The following is a 19,291-nucleotide window of genomic DNA, read 5'->3' as shown; positions in this document are numbered from 1 at the left end:
TTATGGTTTCTTCTGCATCTTGTCGCATGTATGCCACAAAAAATAACACAAAATAATGTGATTTATTTAAATGATGTGTTTTTATGTATGTATGCCATATCTTGCATTTTTTGTAAAATTGTGGTTGCCGTTAAAATAAAATAAATAAATTCTAGCTAGGTACGTATGGTTCAATCATTGATTATGTGGAAGACATATAATCAATGGTACAATTTGAAATGGAATACAATTATTGCAATTGTTTTTATTTAGTTTATCTGGACAAATTAAACCAACTACTTTAAATTGTATACATGTTATTCATAATATTTTATACGCATCTCTGTATTTTCTCTAAAGAAATGTACACAATTTTACGTGATTGGAAGATACAGCCGTTTTGTGTTAACAAAATGGAACGAGTGAAGTGATTTTTTATAGTACATTGCACTGCCTTTCATTTGGTACTTATAAGGTTTAATTTGTTTTTTGAGCTAACCTATGAATTTGTTTGTAAGACGATAGTGGTTGGTTAGCATTCTATCAGCTCGATCTTTATGTTAAAGTTAAACAATGACTGTGAAAATATTTATAGTTTATTATTTTTACAACGAAACTTGTGCCTCGTGATGTAAATTATGTTTTTTAGTTTTGGTTCTCAAGTTAAAGTGTTTTGGTGACGATATATTTTCGTTCCTTTATCCTTTAGTATGAATTCTATTCTAGCTGCTCTAAATCCTACACCTCAGGATATCGATATGTCTTTATCCCGCACACGTTCTCTGATGAGTAATATCAACGGAGCATCAACAAGTGCTCCAAATGAATCTTATCTTCTGCAAGTTCAGGTTCAAGAAAATAGTAATCATTTGCCACCCTTGAAAACTGGCCAAACCTTGGAGGAAGCTTCCATCAATGGACATAACTTACAGCAACAGCAAAACAAGTCTGCTAAACAAACCACTAGTAGTAACATTAGTAGTGCAGGTAGCATACCCAATCAAGTTTTACCAGCAGTCATTCCACAGTCAGATTTGGGACTTTTCACCCCACATAGTCCCAATCAAACAAAGAATGGCTCTACCAAACCTAAGGCTATGGTAGCCACTCCGGACCAGGTTGTAAAACTTTATTTCAGTAAACTAACACCATATGAAGTGCATGAAATATTTACCTATCCCGAAATTTATTTCATTGGTGCAAATGCAAAAAAGAGACCCGGAATCGCAAGTGCTCCATTCAACTGTGGATTTGATAATGAACAAGGTTCATATATTCATATTCCTCATGATCATGTGGGGTACAGGTATGAAGTGTTAAAAGTGATTGGAAAAGGAAGCTTTGGGCAGGTTGTTAAAGCATATGATCACAAATTTCATGAGCATGTGGCGCTGAAAATGGTTAGAAATGAAAAAAGGTTTCATCGTCAAGCTCAAGAGGAAATCAGGATTCTAGATCATCTGAGAAAGCAAGACAAAGATAATACAATGAACATAATTCATATGTACAATAGTTTTACTTTCAGGAGTCACATGTGCATTACCTTCGAACTCCTATCAATCAACCTCTATGAACTCATAAAAAAGAACAAGTTTCAAGGTTTCAGCCTTACTTTGGTGCGCAAATTTTCACACTCCCTTCTGCAGTGCTTAAATGCACTTCACAGAAACAAAATCATTCATTGTGATATGAAACCGGAGAATGTCCTCTTAAAGCAACAAGGAAGAAGTGGAATCAAGGTAGGCTACACTGTGTATTAAGTCTTTGTTTTATCATGGTTTTTTTCTGAGACTGGAAGGCTCTAAGCTCTAAGAAAGAAAATTTGTGGGAGTTTTTCTAGGCTTATTAGACAAAACTTGACCAACTTAACTAACTTAAGTTAAGTTAGCCCATTTCTTATCTTGTAGAACCAGCAATTAATTTTTTCAGCTAAACCTTGCCTTAGCCGGGGCTTAAGTTAAACCTTTCCAACACCTCTTTTTATAAGAGCCATTATCTACTTTAAGTTATTTGTAATTGGGAATCTAATTCATCCAGACAACTTTAAAAGCCCAATTAATTAAATAAAGGTGCTAAATGTCCCTGAATTTGGTCGGCTTTGTGGAGTTTGTAATTTCGAGTTCCTTTCACCTTGTGGAAATTTAGTTGCATATAATCTTTACTTAGCATTCGTTCAATAATTGCCTGGAAGTTTTCAGTAACGTTACAAAAACTTACAGGACTTTGGAAATCTGTTTTATTTAACTTGTGTCTAGACATTTACCTTAATTACCCTAACTACCTCCTCCTTGACCGAGACCAGCAGAGCCGGATAGGTTGCATCAATTTTCTATTTACATTACAGTATATACATAACTTCCATGGATTGAAGTATGAACTATATTAAAAGTACTTTGGCGGTGGATGATTTTGCCGCAGGCTTATTGACTTAAAGTTTCTCTTTTTGAACGACATGCTTTTAGGCGAGGTGTTATTATTGACGTAGATTTTTGTGGGCTTCACTCACCTTTATTTTTGTTTGTGATGTCCGGGACTCGTCAAAACACATAAACACACATATATACAACACAAAATCGTCCACGGCATTGATGCATTGGTTTTTGATTGACGTAGGCAGGTGGTTGTAAATCTTCAGGGCAAGCATTGGGAAAGAGTTTTTGGTTTTAGACAGCCGGCAGAAAGGTATGTCCAATGTTTGGAGCGATGTCTTGTACCATGGCTATGAACAGTATTTCTTGTAGGGAATTTAAATGTAGGTTTGCCTTCACATGGTCGGCTGACAAAAAAATGTAATGACTGACAATAGTTAAAATACCGGTGCTGACAAACAGAGGTTTGCAATGGTCATTTCTTTTACTAGAAGTTAAAATACGTACTGCTTTCTTCTGCAATTTGAGAATTTCATGACATGATGGTGCATGGCTCCAGAGAAGGAGACCATACCTTAAAATACTATGAAACAGAGCGTGGTACACTATAATCAAATAAGGTTTACTGACAAGCCTAGTCAACTTCTGAAGTAGATGAACCAACCTGGACAGTCTTTTACCAACCGATTGAGTGTGTTTATCCCAAGATGTCTGATTATCTTTGCAAAAATGTACATTGGGTAAACTAACGTTCAGTAAGTTAGTGTCGTTCATTAAGCTAGACTATAAATAGGCCTAAATCATAGGCCCATTTATATATTGAGGGTTGAAGTTAAGGGTAGGCTGGAATCAAATATGAAACTAATTTGCTTACAAACAACAATTCTATAAATCATGCCCTAGGCCTACATAGGCTAATATAGTTGCCTAGCCTAACTTATGTCTTCTTGTTACAAGTACTTAGGCTACTTACTCCTCGACACTATCTCTCCTTCTTCAGAAGCAAAATTCCTCGGTCTATATTCATGCTGAGAGTTCTTATCCAAACAGATACCGCTGATGTCTTGTTATCAGCCTATAAAACAACTCATCTAGGCCTAACAACTCATAAAACAACTTTCGCTTGTTTACCCTCATCTGACTTATGCTGTTCCTGCTTGGGGATGCGAAAGTGAGAGGACTAGATTCTTGTTTAGGCTTCAGAGAAGAGCAAACCGAACTGTGTTTTCCATTCCCAAACAACAATTATGCAGAAGATTATTTCAGAGCATTTAAATGTTAACCTTCCCATCTATTTACATCCTTGAAACTCCTCTTTCCACAACAAAAATACTTCGTTTTCTCATCTGCAATAAACTCCACGTATCCATTTCGCAATAGGTACTTAAAATCAACCAATCCCTCGACATTCCACTTCTTTCTTTCAAAGAAACTTTCATTACAATTCCGTAAAACTAGGTATTTAATAATCTTCCACCTCGACTGAAGGCCGTAAAAGATTTAAAAAAGCGTAGAACAGGTCTAAAGTCCATATTGCTAGATACATCATTCTATAGCGTCCGTGAATACTTACTTTAGTGGTCATTCACAATGTCATGTGCACATGTTTAGTTTATTTAGTTATATAGCTATTTATAGTAAGAAATTTGGTTGCATTAAGATGAACTTAATTTATTTTTTGCTGTATTGACTTGGCTAATGCACGTTATTGTCAGTCTGGCCCAATAAATAAATTATTGACTTATTGTGCATAGTTGCAAACACTAAATGCTATGAGTAGACAACAAGCAAGATAACATAGAAAACAATTCGTTTTCATTAGTGCAGTTGTCTGAACATTGTCTATGTGGGATATTTTGGGTAGGGATATTGTTTTACTTTTACGGTCATAGGCCTACTTATTTTTTACAGAGATACTTTTTTGCTTACATAATATAGTACTAGACCTACATAGACATGTAAAACCATAACTGTAACATTCCCATATTATGTTAATATAATCATCATCCCAGATTCTCCATGTGGTTTCTGCATGTCAAACGCTCTCACGTTTATCTGTTTGTTACATGTTACTGTGTTCTTTATCTACTTAGTTGAGCTTAGGCCTAATCACTAAACATCACCAACACGAAACAAGCATAAAAACGGACTTCAAAGTTTACAGTAGTAGCCTATCATAAATATAGCTACTTTATATTTTCAAGACAACTGTTTAGCAGAAAATAACAGACCATTTTAAGGCCTAATACCTTTTAAAACAAATTTATCGTGAATAATTTTACCTCCATCTATACTTAAAATTAATGTATGTTTTCTATCTAAATTCATTATATACATAGTATTTTTTATTATTAGGGCCTACTTAGGCCTAGGCCTAATTATTACTTTTTCCTATGAACAAACTTTTTGTTGATTTTGGAAACTATATTTTTTTTTGTAAAAAATAGTCCAAAAAGATATTTAAACACTACTTTTGACTACATTGATTTGTATTTACTCATTGTTATTTATGCCTAGGTATGAATTATCGGTTTGATAATAGGTTTGTTTATCCGGCCATAGGCGGTCGATGATGCCTCAGTCCTGTGGTGGCCGTATATGAGGGGTTCTACTGTATTGGACACATTTATTCAAATTTGTGTTGTGGCTAAGTAAGTTAATAACATTTTCATTGTCAGATTCGTTGAGCTGATTCCATGTACATCACACAAAGATGTTTTAGGCTCTTTAATTCTTAAGTTGCATTCAAACTGAAAGTTTAAAATGGTCTGGCTCTAACATTGGTGTTCCTTACATTAAGGCAAAGTAGTTTCCCCATTATTTCAACAGCTATTGGGGGACCGAGCCCCTGGCCAGATAACATTTTGGCCGTATAAGCCAACCTATTATTAAAACGATAATTTGTATCTAATAACATTCGTGATTTGTTAAATAGTGTTTAATTCTCTTTATGGAATCTACAAGCTCAACTGAGTCGTGAAACTGGTAAAAATGTAGGCCTAGGCCTATATGAACAGGAAACAGATAAAACCGTCAGAACGCTCAAATAATGGAGACTACGTGTACAGCCGTGAGAAATATTTTTTGTATCGATTCTAGGAAGTGACCGGATAAACTGAGGACCAAAAATTCCAAGGCTGGATATTAGGGGTTATACTGTATAACTGACAATGATCTTTTTTTGACAATTTTAAGCACTTATGTTTGCTTAAGCTAGTTCTCCCCGATCATATAGCAATGAATAAATACCTTCAAGACAAATAACATATTAATTAAAATTACTTTCACTAACTCAGACTTTGAATAATCGGGAACTCCCATGAGCCTAGATATTGACGAGGGTTTACTGTATGTAATTTAAGTGAAAAATGCTAATGTCTATTCATGGGTATTTTATATTTTGACATTGTAATTTAATTTGAGTACTAATTGAAAACATGTTTTAATTTCCCTTAGTACAGATCTTAGTTATTGTTTCACCAACTATATTTTTCTGTTGTAGGTGATAGACTTTGGATCAAGCTGTTACGAGAATCAGCGAGTGTACACCTATATCCAGTCTCGGTTCTATCGCGCACCAGAAGTGATCTTGGGAGCTCGGTACGGAATGCCAATAGACATGTGGAGTCTTGGATGTATCTTAGCTGAGCTCTTGACGGGATTCCCATTGTTACCGGGTGAAGACGAAGCCGATCAGCTGGCCTGCATCATCGAACTGCTTGGCATGCCACCACAGAAACTACTGGACAATTCAAAACGAGCTAAACACTTCATAAGTTCTAAGGGTATGTCTATTTTTGCTAGAATTGTTAAAAATATACATACAATAGAATATTAATTCTCTTATATTATCTATGTAAGGCTGTGGTTTGCTAGACGTGTAATAAATGCACTGTGACTTAAAAACACTTGTGTCCTAGTCGTTGGTAGAACACAGCAGAATTTTTTTTATTGGTTTCTGACTGCGTAAGCTGTGATCCGAATTGTACAAAAGAAGAGAACTTGAGGGGGGTACTAAGTTTTTAGACATGTGCTAGACAGTTCTATAAATTCAAAGATTACTTCTGACTAACTAGTAATTATGCAACAGTTTTATACAATCTTAGCTGTTACTCATATGCTTAGCTCAACATGGCTTTGTGTTTTATTAAACTACTTACTTACCTAGCCTACTTACTTACTGGAGTTGGCACTGGTACCTTAAGAGGTACTTGGCCTCGCCCACGCACTGCCTCCAGGTGTCTCTTGAGCTTCATCTTTACTTCTTCCCAATCTTCTAAATATCTTTTTGAAATTGATCCCTCCATCTTAGCTTAGGCCATTCTGATGGTCTTCTGCCTTCGAGGTATCTATCAGGTATGTTCCTCACTGTAGAGTTTTCCTCTCTTCTTATAGCATGTCCAAACCATCTGAACCATCTACTATTGTCCTCCGCTACGATGTCTGGGTCTTTGTAGCGCTCCCTAATCTCGCTTGTTATGTCTTATCCTCCATACTCCATCCTCGATCATCGGGCAAAATATCTTTCTAAGGACTTTGTTTTCAAATATTATTTTCTGTTCTGTCTTTTTGCTCACTACCCACGTTTCTGATCCATATAGTATAACCGGTCTTAATATTGTTTTGTAAATACGTAAATTGGTATTGTGGAATAGTATTTTTGAGCTTAACAATTTGTTACATGCATAAAGGGCTCTGTTAGCTGAATTTAACCTGTTTATTGTTTCTAATTAGTTCATTTTTATCATCTGTAATAGTACTCATAAATACTGTTTACATTTTGAAAAGATTGGTCTTCTATCTGCAAGATATCATCTTCATCATCATCTGCTTCTTGGACATCTCATTTTCCGCACTTCCTGAATTTTGTTTTGGTGTCATTAATTTTTAGGCCTTCTTTTCCTGTTTCTTCAATTAATATTTTAACTAATTCTCTAAGGTCATCCTTCTTATTTGCCATTATGACCAGTTCCGTTATTAAACTACTACTATCTACTATACTATAAACCCACTGAAGCCGTCACTTCACTACGGGCTATTAGCTTTTGCATTCATTTACATTATTACATTATTAGAAGTTGTGGAAGAGATTGTAGGAAAAGGAAGCAACACATCATTGCGAAAAAAATAAATATAATATTTTGTTTTATGAGCAAAAATGTAAACAAAACATCTGATCAGCTGTTATGATCTAATCTTTGTTAAAATTTATTGAGAATTGGCTGATTACGCAGTTTATCATCAGTGGTGTAGCCAGGTTTGGAGCAGAAATTGCTTAACCGTCCCAAACATCAATCACCATACATATATGTATTGTAAATTTCTTGGTCTTTGCAGACGTTTGTCATTAAAACATCAAATTAATTTTTCGATTCACTACAAATTACAAATTACATAATAGTATAGTTACCCTAGTTCATATATATCCGCGCTCTATGTTGCCATCTTCAGACCGAATCTAAAAATACTGAGATACAGTCTGAAGATTGAGTTCCAAAATATACTGTATACAGTACATCTATATTATTATTATGTAATTTGTAACTGATTTGAAATGTATAGGCCTACTGATGTGCTGATGTGTGTGTGCTGTGTGATATACTGATGTGTTGTATGTATACTTCAAAATCAAAAATAAAAATTTTTATTGGGCTATTCAACATTTAAGTAATAGGCTAGGTCACAAAATTAACAAATAGCGATCCTCTTGGGTCCTCTTGACGCACAATAAATAGTCAGTCCAAGTTAATAAAAAAGAAAAACAACACCATGCAGAAAACAATAAAATAAGTAAAAATAAATAAGTAAAAAAGATTGATACCAAACACAACATGCAAGAACAGGCTGCCATATTACACTTTATTCAAGTCCAATCATCATTGGTGAGACTCAAAACCATGATGAAGAAGTATCAAGCAAGTTACAGACTGAGGCTGAAACTGAGCCTGAGGCCTGACTGAGGCTGAGCTGAGACTTGGGATGAGGCTGTCACCCAGTCTGAATGACTTGAAAAAAGAGTTGTATCATCAGCATAAAATAGAACATTGCCTGATACCTTGTAGTATACATAATTTATGGCTCCAATAAACAAGAAAAGGCCAAGTATTGAACCTTGAGACACTCCATGAATTACATTTGAAGAGAATGAAAAACGACCATTTCAATCTACTACCTGCAGTCTGACACAAATGATTTTAATAGATTCAAGGCAGTTCCTCTGATCCCATATCTCTCAAGCTTTTCAGCCAAAATTTTATGAGAAACGCAGTCAAATGTGAGTGAAAGATCACATAGGAGAACCGATATGGAACACTTCTGCTCAAAGGAACCCAAAACGACCTGGAGGAGGGAGTCCACTGCCGAAATAGTGGTTCTGCCCCTCCTAAAGCTGTACTGTGCCTGAACTAAGAGACGGCAAGTCTGGAAGTAGACACACAGCTGCTCCAACATTACTGATTCAAGAACCTTTGCAAACACAGGTATGAGAGATATGGGCCAGTAACTAGATAAAATACTTTATACTTTTCAGTGATATGGCGACCATACAAAGTAGGTATACAGGGTGGTAAAAAAGTCCCTGGACAGTTAAATATTTTAAAAAATAATGCAGATAGAGCTACAATACTTGGTACAAAGTTACAGGGCATAAAACTCTATTTTAACACATATTCAGTGATCCAATAACTCTTCAGGGGGACGGCCCACAAGGAGTCGGAAGAAAATCTTAAATAGAAGCATAGGTCAATATGTACATCAAATTAAAGGTCTTTTTTAGTAGAATACAATGCCGCAAACCGCACTTCAAAAAGTTGTTCCTGCGCAAAATGGCAGATGTTCAAAGATTTCTTGAATCCGCCATTTTGAATCTTTGAACGACTGTCATTTTTTACTCAGGCATTCTTTTGAGCTTTAATTTACGGCATCGTAATCTACTAGTGAAGACCTTTAATTTGATGTGCATATCGACCTATGCTTACGTTAAAAATTTTCTTCCGATTCCTAAGGCTGTGCCCCCTGAGGAGTAAGCGTATAATAGCAATGTAAATTAAATGAATCTTTGAACAACTGTCATTTTGCGCAGGATCAACCTTTTGAAGTGCGGTTTGCGACATTGTATTCTACTAAAAAAGACCTTTAATTTGATGTGCATATTGACCTATGCTTCTATTTAAGATTTTCTTCCGACTCCTTGTGGGCCGTCCCCCTGAAGAGTTATTGGATCACTGAATATGTGTTAAAATAGAGTTTTATGCCCTGTAACTTTGTACCAAGTACTGTAGCTCTATCTGCATTATTTTTTAAAATATTTAACTGTCCAGGGACTTTTTTACCACCCTGTATTAAGTATGAATGGAAATGAGTGGCGCGATCTTGTATTCTTGTTGTTGTTGTTGACTAAGGCCGACATATTCCTTAGACAAAGCAGTTAACTAATAGCCCATACAGCTAATGGCAACTAAGGGACTTAGTTGATTGATAGAAACTATTGACTATACTTTGTCAATAGGGCCTAAAAGAATTATTCCGACAAAGATTTTACAAACAGCTGTTACTGTACTGTCATTTAGATGCAATACGTTTTACTCTGCCAACAAAGTAATACATTCTTATTTTATTACTTGAATTTTTTAACATTTATGTCGATAAAGGGCTATGTTTGTTGTGAAATAACACAATGATAAAAACAAGCTAATGGTAATAATAATATGATAATATATTTATGTTAATCAAGCCTATTTTCTTCAGTGAAACCTGAAGACTACTTTTATAGCTAGAAAAATTTAGTCTACAGCTGATATCCTCAAACTTATCTGATTTACTTATGTCAAAGGGAGACAAAAACTAATCATCTCTGTCCCCACAATGCAAATACAGTATTGCAGTACGGTGCTGCAGAATGACGAGGATCATCACCCGACCCCAGAGAAAATCGTTTTACAAAATCTCAATAATAATATTTAAATTTTTTAGAAACTAAAATTTATGAATACAGATATAAATATATATTTTTATAATCTTTTAACCCTCTGAGTGTTATTTGTCGCACTTTGTGTAGTGTTTTGTGTCGCTGCAGCGACTCACAAACACTGTTTACGGCAAAGGCTCTATGACTGACAAAATCGGATTGAACTGGATCGAGTTAGGTATCGTTTTATTTGACAGATTCAGAGCTTTCTCCGGAGGTCTGTCTCTAAGCGCTATTCATTTTAGTTCCGAAAATATTGTAGCAGACAGCTGACGTGCGTATTTGTAAACAGCTTGGTTAGACTCGGACCGATGACTGATGTGTTTTATTACGTTTATCATTGTTTTAGTGTTAAAAATCAAAAGTAGTGATATACATCATAAAGTGCACATAAAGTGGTGCATTACAAGAAGATTTAAGTGATTTTGAAGGGCTGGTTGATGATCCTGAGGAAGTAGGTAGTGATATTGATGTAAATTATCAGATTCCTAGTTATGGTTAGGCTATGCATTCTTAGCTAAACGCTATGTACTGAAATCTGTTTTTTGCCCATAACTTATTTATTTGCAAATCTACTTCCTTATATTATTATATATTTGTAATCCTCATAAAATTTAGAACAAAGTGGCTATTTTCAAATATTTATAGGCCTATAATTTATACAATTTCATTGAGCGCAAACTTATTTTTTTTTTGAAAATTTTCCAAAAATTTTTTTTTACCTAAAAATTTTTTGAAACAAATATTCCATATGTTCTATGTATAATATTGAAGGCCATGATTTTCCAAACAAAATGGTATATAGAACAGTATAATTAACATTGTTTTCAAGCTTCTCAGATCCGTTTTAATAAAACCTTGCAAATGAGCAAAAAATAGGCAGACATTAAGGCCAAAACAAGGGACACTCAGAGGGTTAAGGTTTTGTTTCGATTTGAGCAGTATATTTCTGTTTTATAAACAGATTTTTTTTTTCAAATGATGGTTTGTTTAGTAATTAAAAAGATTTTAAACAATTTATTCAATTGCATTACTAATGTAACTAGCCACTTACTAAACAAGACTGGTCAAATGTGTGAACTGTGTAATTCATGGGACAAGCGAAACCCCAGCAGACTATGCGCCAAATGATAAAATGGCTTCACGGAAGGAGGCTGCTCGTTTATCTGAATAGCAGCCTATTGTTACTAGGTTAGTGTTTCTTGGTCGGGATTCTAAACCTAAAAAGTGTGGTATTCACCATGTCTACAGAAGAAGGGCCTGTTTAGGGACCTAGGACAAGATTATATTATCAATGACATTCTTGAAATCCTTGTAGCCGTCTTTGTCCATTCTGTTCTTGGTATTTTTGAGGTCAAGTTAAATCCTGTCTAAGGTCATTCGCCCGTGACGATATGACTTGTTCCCCTGAAACTGGACCGGACCATCCGGCGGCTGATTCAACCAAAGCCGAACTAGAGGGAGTCTACTGTATGCAGGAAACCCCCTCACGCACGCTTCATAGGTTATTCTGCATATGCACATGGAACAGTAGCTTTAGTGAACCTGAATCTTTAATATTATATAACTTTTGTTATGAGCTGGGTAGCTGTTCAATGAGAGGACCAGATTGTATTCACAGTACTGAATCTTTTATTGTCTTTAAGCAATCAAATATCCTATACAACACAGTAACAGTTATTTCCAAATAGCCCACTAATAAATACCTGGTAGGAACCATTCTGGAGGCAGCTATAACTTCCGACTGAAATTAAACTGAACTTCCCCATGCGAAATCTAGCGACTGAAGGGCCTAACCCAAGACAGAGAAACCAGTACTCACCCAACTCTTCTGGGCACCTTGCCCTGGGCGACTGACCCCTTTCTGTACCTCAGGTGGCCTATTTATTGATCCGATAGCTACTGAGTGCAAAGCCCTCAGTGTTTATAAAACACCTCCAGCACGCTTCACAGCAAGCAAGGCCTGACCACAGGTCATCAACCTAGCTTGCCTAGGCTACCCTCCTTTACGTAACTAAGTAAAATTTCTTTTCCTATAGCAGCATAATATTTTCTTCAGTGCTATTTTACTGTTTTACTTTACATTGTGCAGTATCAAATGCTTTTCTATAAATGCAGTAAACAACAAACAGTACACAACAAAAAATGGCTGTTTATTTTTATTGAATTGTAATCCATAGCCATAGGAGATTGTCTTCTGTGTAGATAGGCTAGTATCAAATGATAAGGCTTATTTATGAATCAACAAAAACAATGTTTTTCATTAAAATCATAAATCATGTATTATTATCAATGGAGATTTACAGTACCGGTACTACAGTCCTACGTTTAAAAAGTACCACGTTACAGTACTACGTTAACAAAAGGTAATCTCTGTTTGTGGAGTTTTTAAGTCAGCAGTTAAAGTTACATAGTTTATTTTGTCGCCTCAATAGTTTTCAAACATAGTAACCTCATATTAATGGTTTAGTAGCCTATATTTTGTTCCTACCAAAAAAAGGTTTTTATTTTTTAAATCATACCAACTGTATGTACTAGCTATTTGTGTATTAAAAGGGATACTTCATTGCCACTCGAGAACTGTAGATGATATTTCAAAAGCGGCAATGACTGTTTGTGCTTGTAATACACACCAGTTTTTTGCTACCACCATAATTAACTCATAACACACAGATTAATTTTTTAGTTGTATGTAATATGTAATTTAGGCTATGTTATTTTCTTACCGGTTGTTAGTGTCTTATAGAAACCCCAATTGTGAAGTCAGCTGATTTAGTGAGTAGCAATAATCATTCCCGCTCTAGAGCAGAAGTAAGCTAATATGCGTAATGTTTAAAAGTGTGGTAATATGATCATGTACAATTTGTGTGCATAGTGTCTTTTTTAAACTCAATCAATATTGACGCACGTTTAAAAAGTGCCACTTTGCTCACTAGCCCAAATAACTATAGCCTACTTCAAGAAATGCGTCTGTATTTAAATAGAACACTACTTATTTTATATTCCAAAGACTTAAAAGCTTCTGAAATTTTTTAAGTTGGAGATTTTTTACCATCCCTTGTTTTTTGTAGGTTACCCCCGCTACTGCACTGCCCTGACTCTGCCTGATGGCAAGACAGTACTCAATGGTGGTCAGTCACGGAGAGGCAAACACCGCGGCACACCAGGCTCCAAGTCCCTCTCTTCAGCCCTCAAGGGCTGCGACGATCCGCTGTTCTTGGACTTTGTCAGCAGATGTTTGGAATGGGATCCAGATCTGCGTATGACTCCCAGTGCAGCTCTTCGTCATGCTTGGCTGCGCCGCAGACTGCCGCGTCCCCCCGCCAGTGACTCTGCATCCCTCGGTCTGCGCACACCTGGCCCCCGCAACAACACCCTCACTTCTGTCAACAAGACTCGTGCAGTGCTCTCTGATGATCGAGCTAACACTATACATTCCCGACACTCCCAATCATTTTTCTCGGGAAAGTTCCCCCAGCTCTCTAGCAACGCCTTACCCCCCACGTAGCGGTCCCCCGCCCCTGTGAATACGTTGCCTTAGAGTGATATAGACCACATTGATCTCGATGACCCAATTGTCTGATTTAGTTTTAAATTACGATCCTAGTGTGTATTAACTGTTGACAGTCGTACTTTTTATTTGTCAACGATGTGTAACTTAATAGTGTAATTTTATAAAGAGCTTTCGAGAGAGGATGTATTGTAAAATAATTAGATATGCTAAATATATGTTGGAAACTCTGTAATACTGAGTTCGGACACTGTCTAAATATGTAAAATATGAGTTTAGCCTTTAGAAGCCATCAGCTTTAGGACACTGAGGTTGCTAAACAGGCCTGGCTCTAGGGCAAAGAGGGCAAAAGCCATGTTTCAATCAGAAATTCTCTCTACCAGATGTCTTTGTGTAGTGTTCCTCCATCCGCGGTCTCTAATTATATCATCTCTATAGTTTCTTTTAGCGAATTTCCCTATAGGGAAGTAGCTATTACCGTTAGTGGCACGGTAAGACCTAGGCCTAGGACCGATTTACTTTTTCTTTTTGATGTCCCCAGAGGCCATAAACACCATTCGTTCAAATTTTTATATATATATCCGTGAATGCGATAACTTGAGTAATTTTTGTCCGATTTTGATGAAATTTGGTTTAAAGATGTAAGGCCGGATAAACTTAGATGAGTTCGCGTACCAGCATGATTGGACCATGGGAACGGGGTTTTACGGGGGATTTTATGGGTTAAAAAATGGTTGACACTCAAAACACAAAATTTCCTGATTTATCTTTAGACCTTATTAAGAAGCTTAAAAAACAAATAATTTAGTCCCTATATCAAAGTGCTTTTGTACGGTTATTGGTAACAGAGAAAGTTCAAAAAATTGTAAATTTAAAATTCCAATGTTATTCTCATGGAGAATATTGTAAAATGTCGTAGTTTGCTTGTTTATGGATATATTTTGATCAAACTTGGCAAATTTATTTATTTTATACTACGCTATTAATATTTTGCTAAAATACACTTTATTAGTTTCAGTTTCCTTGTAGGAGCAAATCTGGGTACTCGTTAAACCTAATGTTATTTAAATAGATTTAATTGAAAACCAATCAGAGAAATGGAAATTCGCTTAGTCGGCAGGTTTGCTGCGGCGGGGGTATTTTTAATCCAAGACAATAACTATACATCTCATTAACTTTGGGATTGTAGGGATATAAATTGTTTATTTAGCAGCCAATGAAAATTGAGTTTTCAAAACTCATTAAAATATCCTTAGTTACACACAAAAAGCATTTAACTTTAATACAATTACTTCAATTCAAATCAATTAAAACAAATTGAGAGCATAGGTCTGATCTCATGAACAGATAGATGCTAACAAATGAAACACACAACAATGATACATTTAACTATTCAATCTCGGAGGTTTACATTCACAGTTGACCTTCACAAGTACTTCTGAAATCCACTATGCTATGGAGTGATTTGGTGAGAGGCAAATGAACATGTTTGGGTTTTGATACAAGTGTGAGATTTGCCTGGAAAGTGAACCAACCAGAGCCGGGCCTGTTGCTAAATACTGCCCTATTTTTGTGCTCGTTTGTTTTTTTACATTTTGAGATTTGCAGAGGATCTTGGTTTAAAATAATATTTTAGATCATATTTTAATGATCTATTAAGCGTTAAAAAGTACTGCATAAAATTTAAAATTTAACTAATTACAAAAAAGGTTAGTGAAAAGTGGCATTTGAGATTTTACACTTTATATTTCCAGAGGAAATGAATACTTTTTGACTGTTCTTAATTTTCAATATTGTTTGAAATATTGTGTTCATGTTGTTAAGGACGATGATTCCTCAATTTTCTATTGTTGGTTTACATTTTAAGATTTAATGCTTTTTCAGTCAACCTTTAAGCAATTATGTACACAACCTAGTTTTGTTCCTAATTTTATAATTATGAAACCTCATTTTATTGTTGTACATAAAGTTGTGTGAGACAAAGGTGTTATACTGTACCTGGAATTATAGATCAACATGTTTCACCAAAAAAAAAATCCAATATCAATTTTTATATGGTGTTTTTATCAATACAATCAGCAAATATCAAATCACTATGTTGATAAAATACTGTACCGTTATTTTCAAAAATTACAATATTCATATAGTACATTATGTCATGTAAAATTGTCTCTTCATTGTGTGCGTAGTGGGCAAATGTAGAAGTTATTGAGATCAAAGGGAAATATCAGCTGATCGTTAATTAGGGTGCTCTTAATTAGAGCTTGGGAACCAAATATTTTCTTTGATATTAGCTGTCGACAAAACAGCTACTTTCTGTACGGAGTTATATCTTTATAAATGTGTATTAAATCAATCTAAATAAATTTATTCATAACGTACGTTTAGCACTGAATGGTGTTAATTAGTTTGAATAATGTATGCCAACTAAATGCAGCTACTCGCCTAAATGAGCTGGCTAAATGCATGCTCAGCTATGCTAAATGTAGCTGAGGGGATGGTCTTCATTCCTGTTTATTAAAAAAGTGTTCCCCAACAGAATATTTTTACTTTAATTTTAACATAATGTGGATTGGCTTTTATTGTGCCACCATAGAGAACAAAAATCATACATAATCCTGTAAGAATCAACATGTTTTAATTTTAAAGTAAAAAGATATAAAAATGAATAATGTTATCGCTGTGTGAGCTATAGGACTATAAAATTAAAGAAAACTTGTCCAGAACTTTTGTACATCTTTAAAATATCTTGAATGCTCGTACTGTTTCCTTATCAAAAGTTCTAAAAATTCATTCAAATATGTTATTTTTTCAAAAATAATGTTGTTTTGAATCACAGCTAAAAATGTGTTTTTTTCATACCTATAAGTACATTGTAATTTTGATTTACTTTTTGTTAGTACAAGATAATTCCGGTTACAGTAGATGAACTGAACACAAGATGATCATATTTTTCTGCAAAGTTTTATTGTACGAGCCACGAGAGTCTGCAGTTGGCGGCAGCTAATACCAAGACCGGGCTAGCACGACGTTGCAACATCGCCCGTCTACTACCACTTGGCCACCATCGCGGGCCTTGGCGACACTAATTAAAATACTTAACAATATTTTCAAATCAGCTGATATAAATTTCCACCGTAGAAAAAGAATTTTCAAACTAAAGTACTTGCTTACTTGCTTACTTGGAGAATTCCCACTGGTATCGCATCAGCGACGTGGTCGTCAGGTTTTTATACATTTCTTCATATATATTTATATAGATGGATTCATTTCCTCTTCAAGATTGTACATGGCCTAGACATATATCTCATCAACACTGGAGTAGGCCACTTGACTTAAGAATGTTTTTTATTCTTATGTTTTTTTATTATATAAGTATATAATATATTACAAAATAACCAGGGCAAAGCTTGATTATATAAGGTACTTAAAATATATTAATGTAAACATTTATCAATCAATTATTAGATTTGGCAACAACGCTCGATCCTCATTGGCTCCTTCGAAGTCACGTGTTAAATAGGCTCCTCCCTCAACTTCTGCAGACTCTCATGGCCATAAAAGCACTGTACAGGGTGACCAACAGGAACCAGATGTTTTTTAAACGGATAGAATAGGTGTCAGACTTACTGTCGTGAGGGGAGAGGGTGTCTTTCATTATTGTATATTATGCCATTTTAGTAGCCATGTAACATAAGGAGACAACACCGTATGTTTGCCTATGATAACTATGTGCAAAATGGTGATTTTACCACAGCAGCATAGTGATCTTTTTTAGTTCACTTTCATCTTAGACGCCATGATATCTTTTCCAGCCAAATAACATTTTCAGTTAGATTAACAAATTTTAAGACAACAGGGTCCATCTAAAACAATAAGCTGCTTGCCAGAAAAAAAAAACTGGTATCACACTACTGTTGAAACAGTTAGGCAAGCTTTGATTTGTAAGTGGTGATTGCTCAAGCACTGAGACGGCAACGTTTGATAAACAATACCTATATTCATTTTCAATAAGACCCACACTCTTAAGTTTACTGTTACAAACCCGGAACGCTAGTGGATTTCGAGGACGCAATTAACCTGGAAGTTGCGACAATTAATTGTGATCGTAAAATGCTGTGACATATAAAGAAAGAATCTAAGCAAGTGATTGAAACTTGCGCATATTAAAGTGGACACCACCTTACTTGCATTGGTTTCTATAAGTAAAGTGTGTCTGACAAGTGTAGCCAAGGTAAATAGTGTATTTCTTAAACGGCAAGAATTTACAAACATTTCATTTAACCTAAGTTATTGACACAAAAACAAAAAAATAATGCTTATTTAAATAGTCTGGTTTTTTTGGTCACCCTTTACATCTATTTTTTTATTGGAATGTTTGCTGTCTTTTCTATGAATATTTTGGCTGTTTTCCTCTGAAAATGTGTAACATTTGCTTCATTTATGCAAGATTTTAAAACCTCCCAAAATTTGACAAGCAATAAATGTGTCCCTCGAAATCTGTGTATTTTTCAGTGTGCATTTTGAAATGTTTTGCTGAAAGACTGTTTAAGTTTAAGATTGTTTCAAATCTCCCTTATTAGGTTTAATTTGTTGCCTTTTGATGTTTATTTTGCATTAATTTAAAAGTATTTTAAGAATGGTTTAGATTTTAGTGTCAATGTTCTTTATGTCCTGAGCTTGAAGTTGACTGAAAATAGTAGTACTGTTTAAAGATTTTTTTGATTACTGTTCTCATTGTTTTAGTTTGTCGATATAGTATTCTTTAAGCTTTTTAAACGTGTTCAGTCGAGTAAGTCTCGAGATTATGTCTTTTCATTTCCTATTTTAATTTTTAACTTGTAGCATAAACATGACCGTGTCTCATTTTAAATATTTTGACTATTTTAATTAATCTCATTTCATGTTAGGACTGACGATTTGTTGCTCAACTCAGATCTAGTTTCAACTTATGTGTTACGGCATTTTGTTTTCTTGTTTTCAGTCGTGTTTGTGGCAAAGTATAAAACAAAATTGACCTTGGTAAAAGGTACTAAGCGTAAAGATACCAGATAAGCTCAAAACCTCTGTGCATTTGTCTCTTTTGCAACTTAATTTACTGTATTAAGACTAGTTACTTTTTGATGGATGCCTATCAGGTCACTATGTTTACTTTATGGTATGGTTTGTTAAATATCTATAAAAATATGTAAATGCAAAATTGGTATTAAATCTGATTAATTAATTGAAATATTTAGTGGCATTGGACTATCAGTCCAGTTTTCCCTTGTAGAACCTGAATTACGTTCGTATAATTGTAATTTGTATAGTTTTATTCTAACAAATATTTTATCCTAACATTGTATTTTAGGAGGTAGCACATTTTTATTTGTCTAAATCACACTACACCTTACAAGTCTTGTTCACTTTCTGGTGAAGTATAAATGAGGCAGAAATTTGAATAGAAAACTTTTTTGAACAAAAATC

At 34.9% G+C, this 19,291-nt stretch overlaps 1 protein-coding gene across 1 annotated transcript; it reads left to right on the top strand.

Moving 5' to 3' along the window:
* Positions 1-539: 539 nt before the first annotated feature.
* On the top strand, positions 540-14,781 carry LOC128998098 (dual specificity tyrosine-phosphorylation-regulated kinase 2-like). Its single transcript, XM_054424093.1, has 3 exons — positions 540-1,718; positions 5,851-6,133; positions 13,386-14,781. The coding sequence occupies exons 1-3, from the start codon at positions 690-692 to the stop codon at positions 13,820-13,822; spliced, it is 1,749 nt and encodes a 582-aa protein (XP_054280068.1). The 5' UTR covers positions 540-689; the 3' UTR covers positions 13,823-14,781.
* Positions 14,782-19,291: the final 4,510 nt, after the last annotated feature.

Source organism: Macrosteles quadrilineatus, unplaced genomic scaffold (genome assembly GCF_028750875.1).
Source record: "Macrosteles quadrilineatus isolate MER2022 unplaced genomic scaffold, UCM_ALF_1.0 Scaffold_7__1_contigs__length_78375512, whole genome shotgun sequence".
NCBI classification, from domain to species: domain Eukaryota; kingdom Metazoa; phylum Arthropoda; class Insecta; order Hemiptera; family Cicadellidae; genus Macrosteles; species Macrosteles quadrilineatus.
The sequence above is the reverse complement of the archived record's forward strand: the minus strand, read 5'-3'. Positions and strand labels throughout refer to the sequence as shown.

Bases quoted from the DNA above. Each gene is read 5' to 3' on its own strand.
- LOC128998098 (XM_054424093.1), top strand. From the start codon at position 690: ATGAATTCTATTCTAGCTGCTCTAAATCCTACACCTCAGGATATCGAT. The intron at 1,719-5,850 runs GTAGGCTACACT...TTTCTGTTGTAG, and splicing joins AAGGAAGAAGTGGAATCAAG to GTGATAGACTTTGGATCAAG. The intron at 6,134-13,385 runs GTATGTCTATTT...TGTTTTTTGTAG, and splicing joins ACACTTCATAAGTTCTAAGG to GTTACCCCCGCTACTGCACT.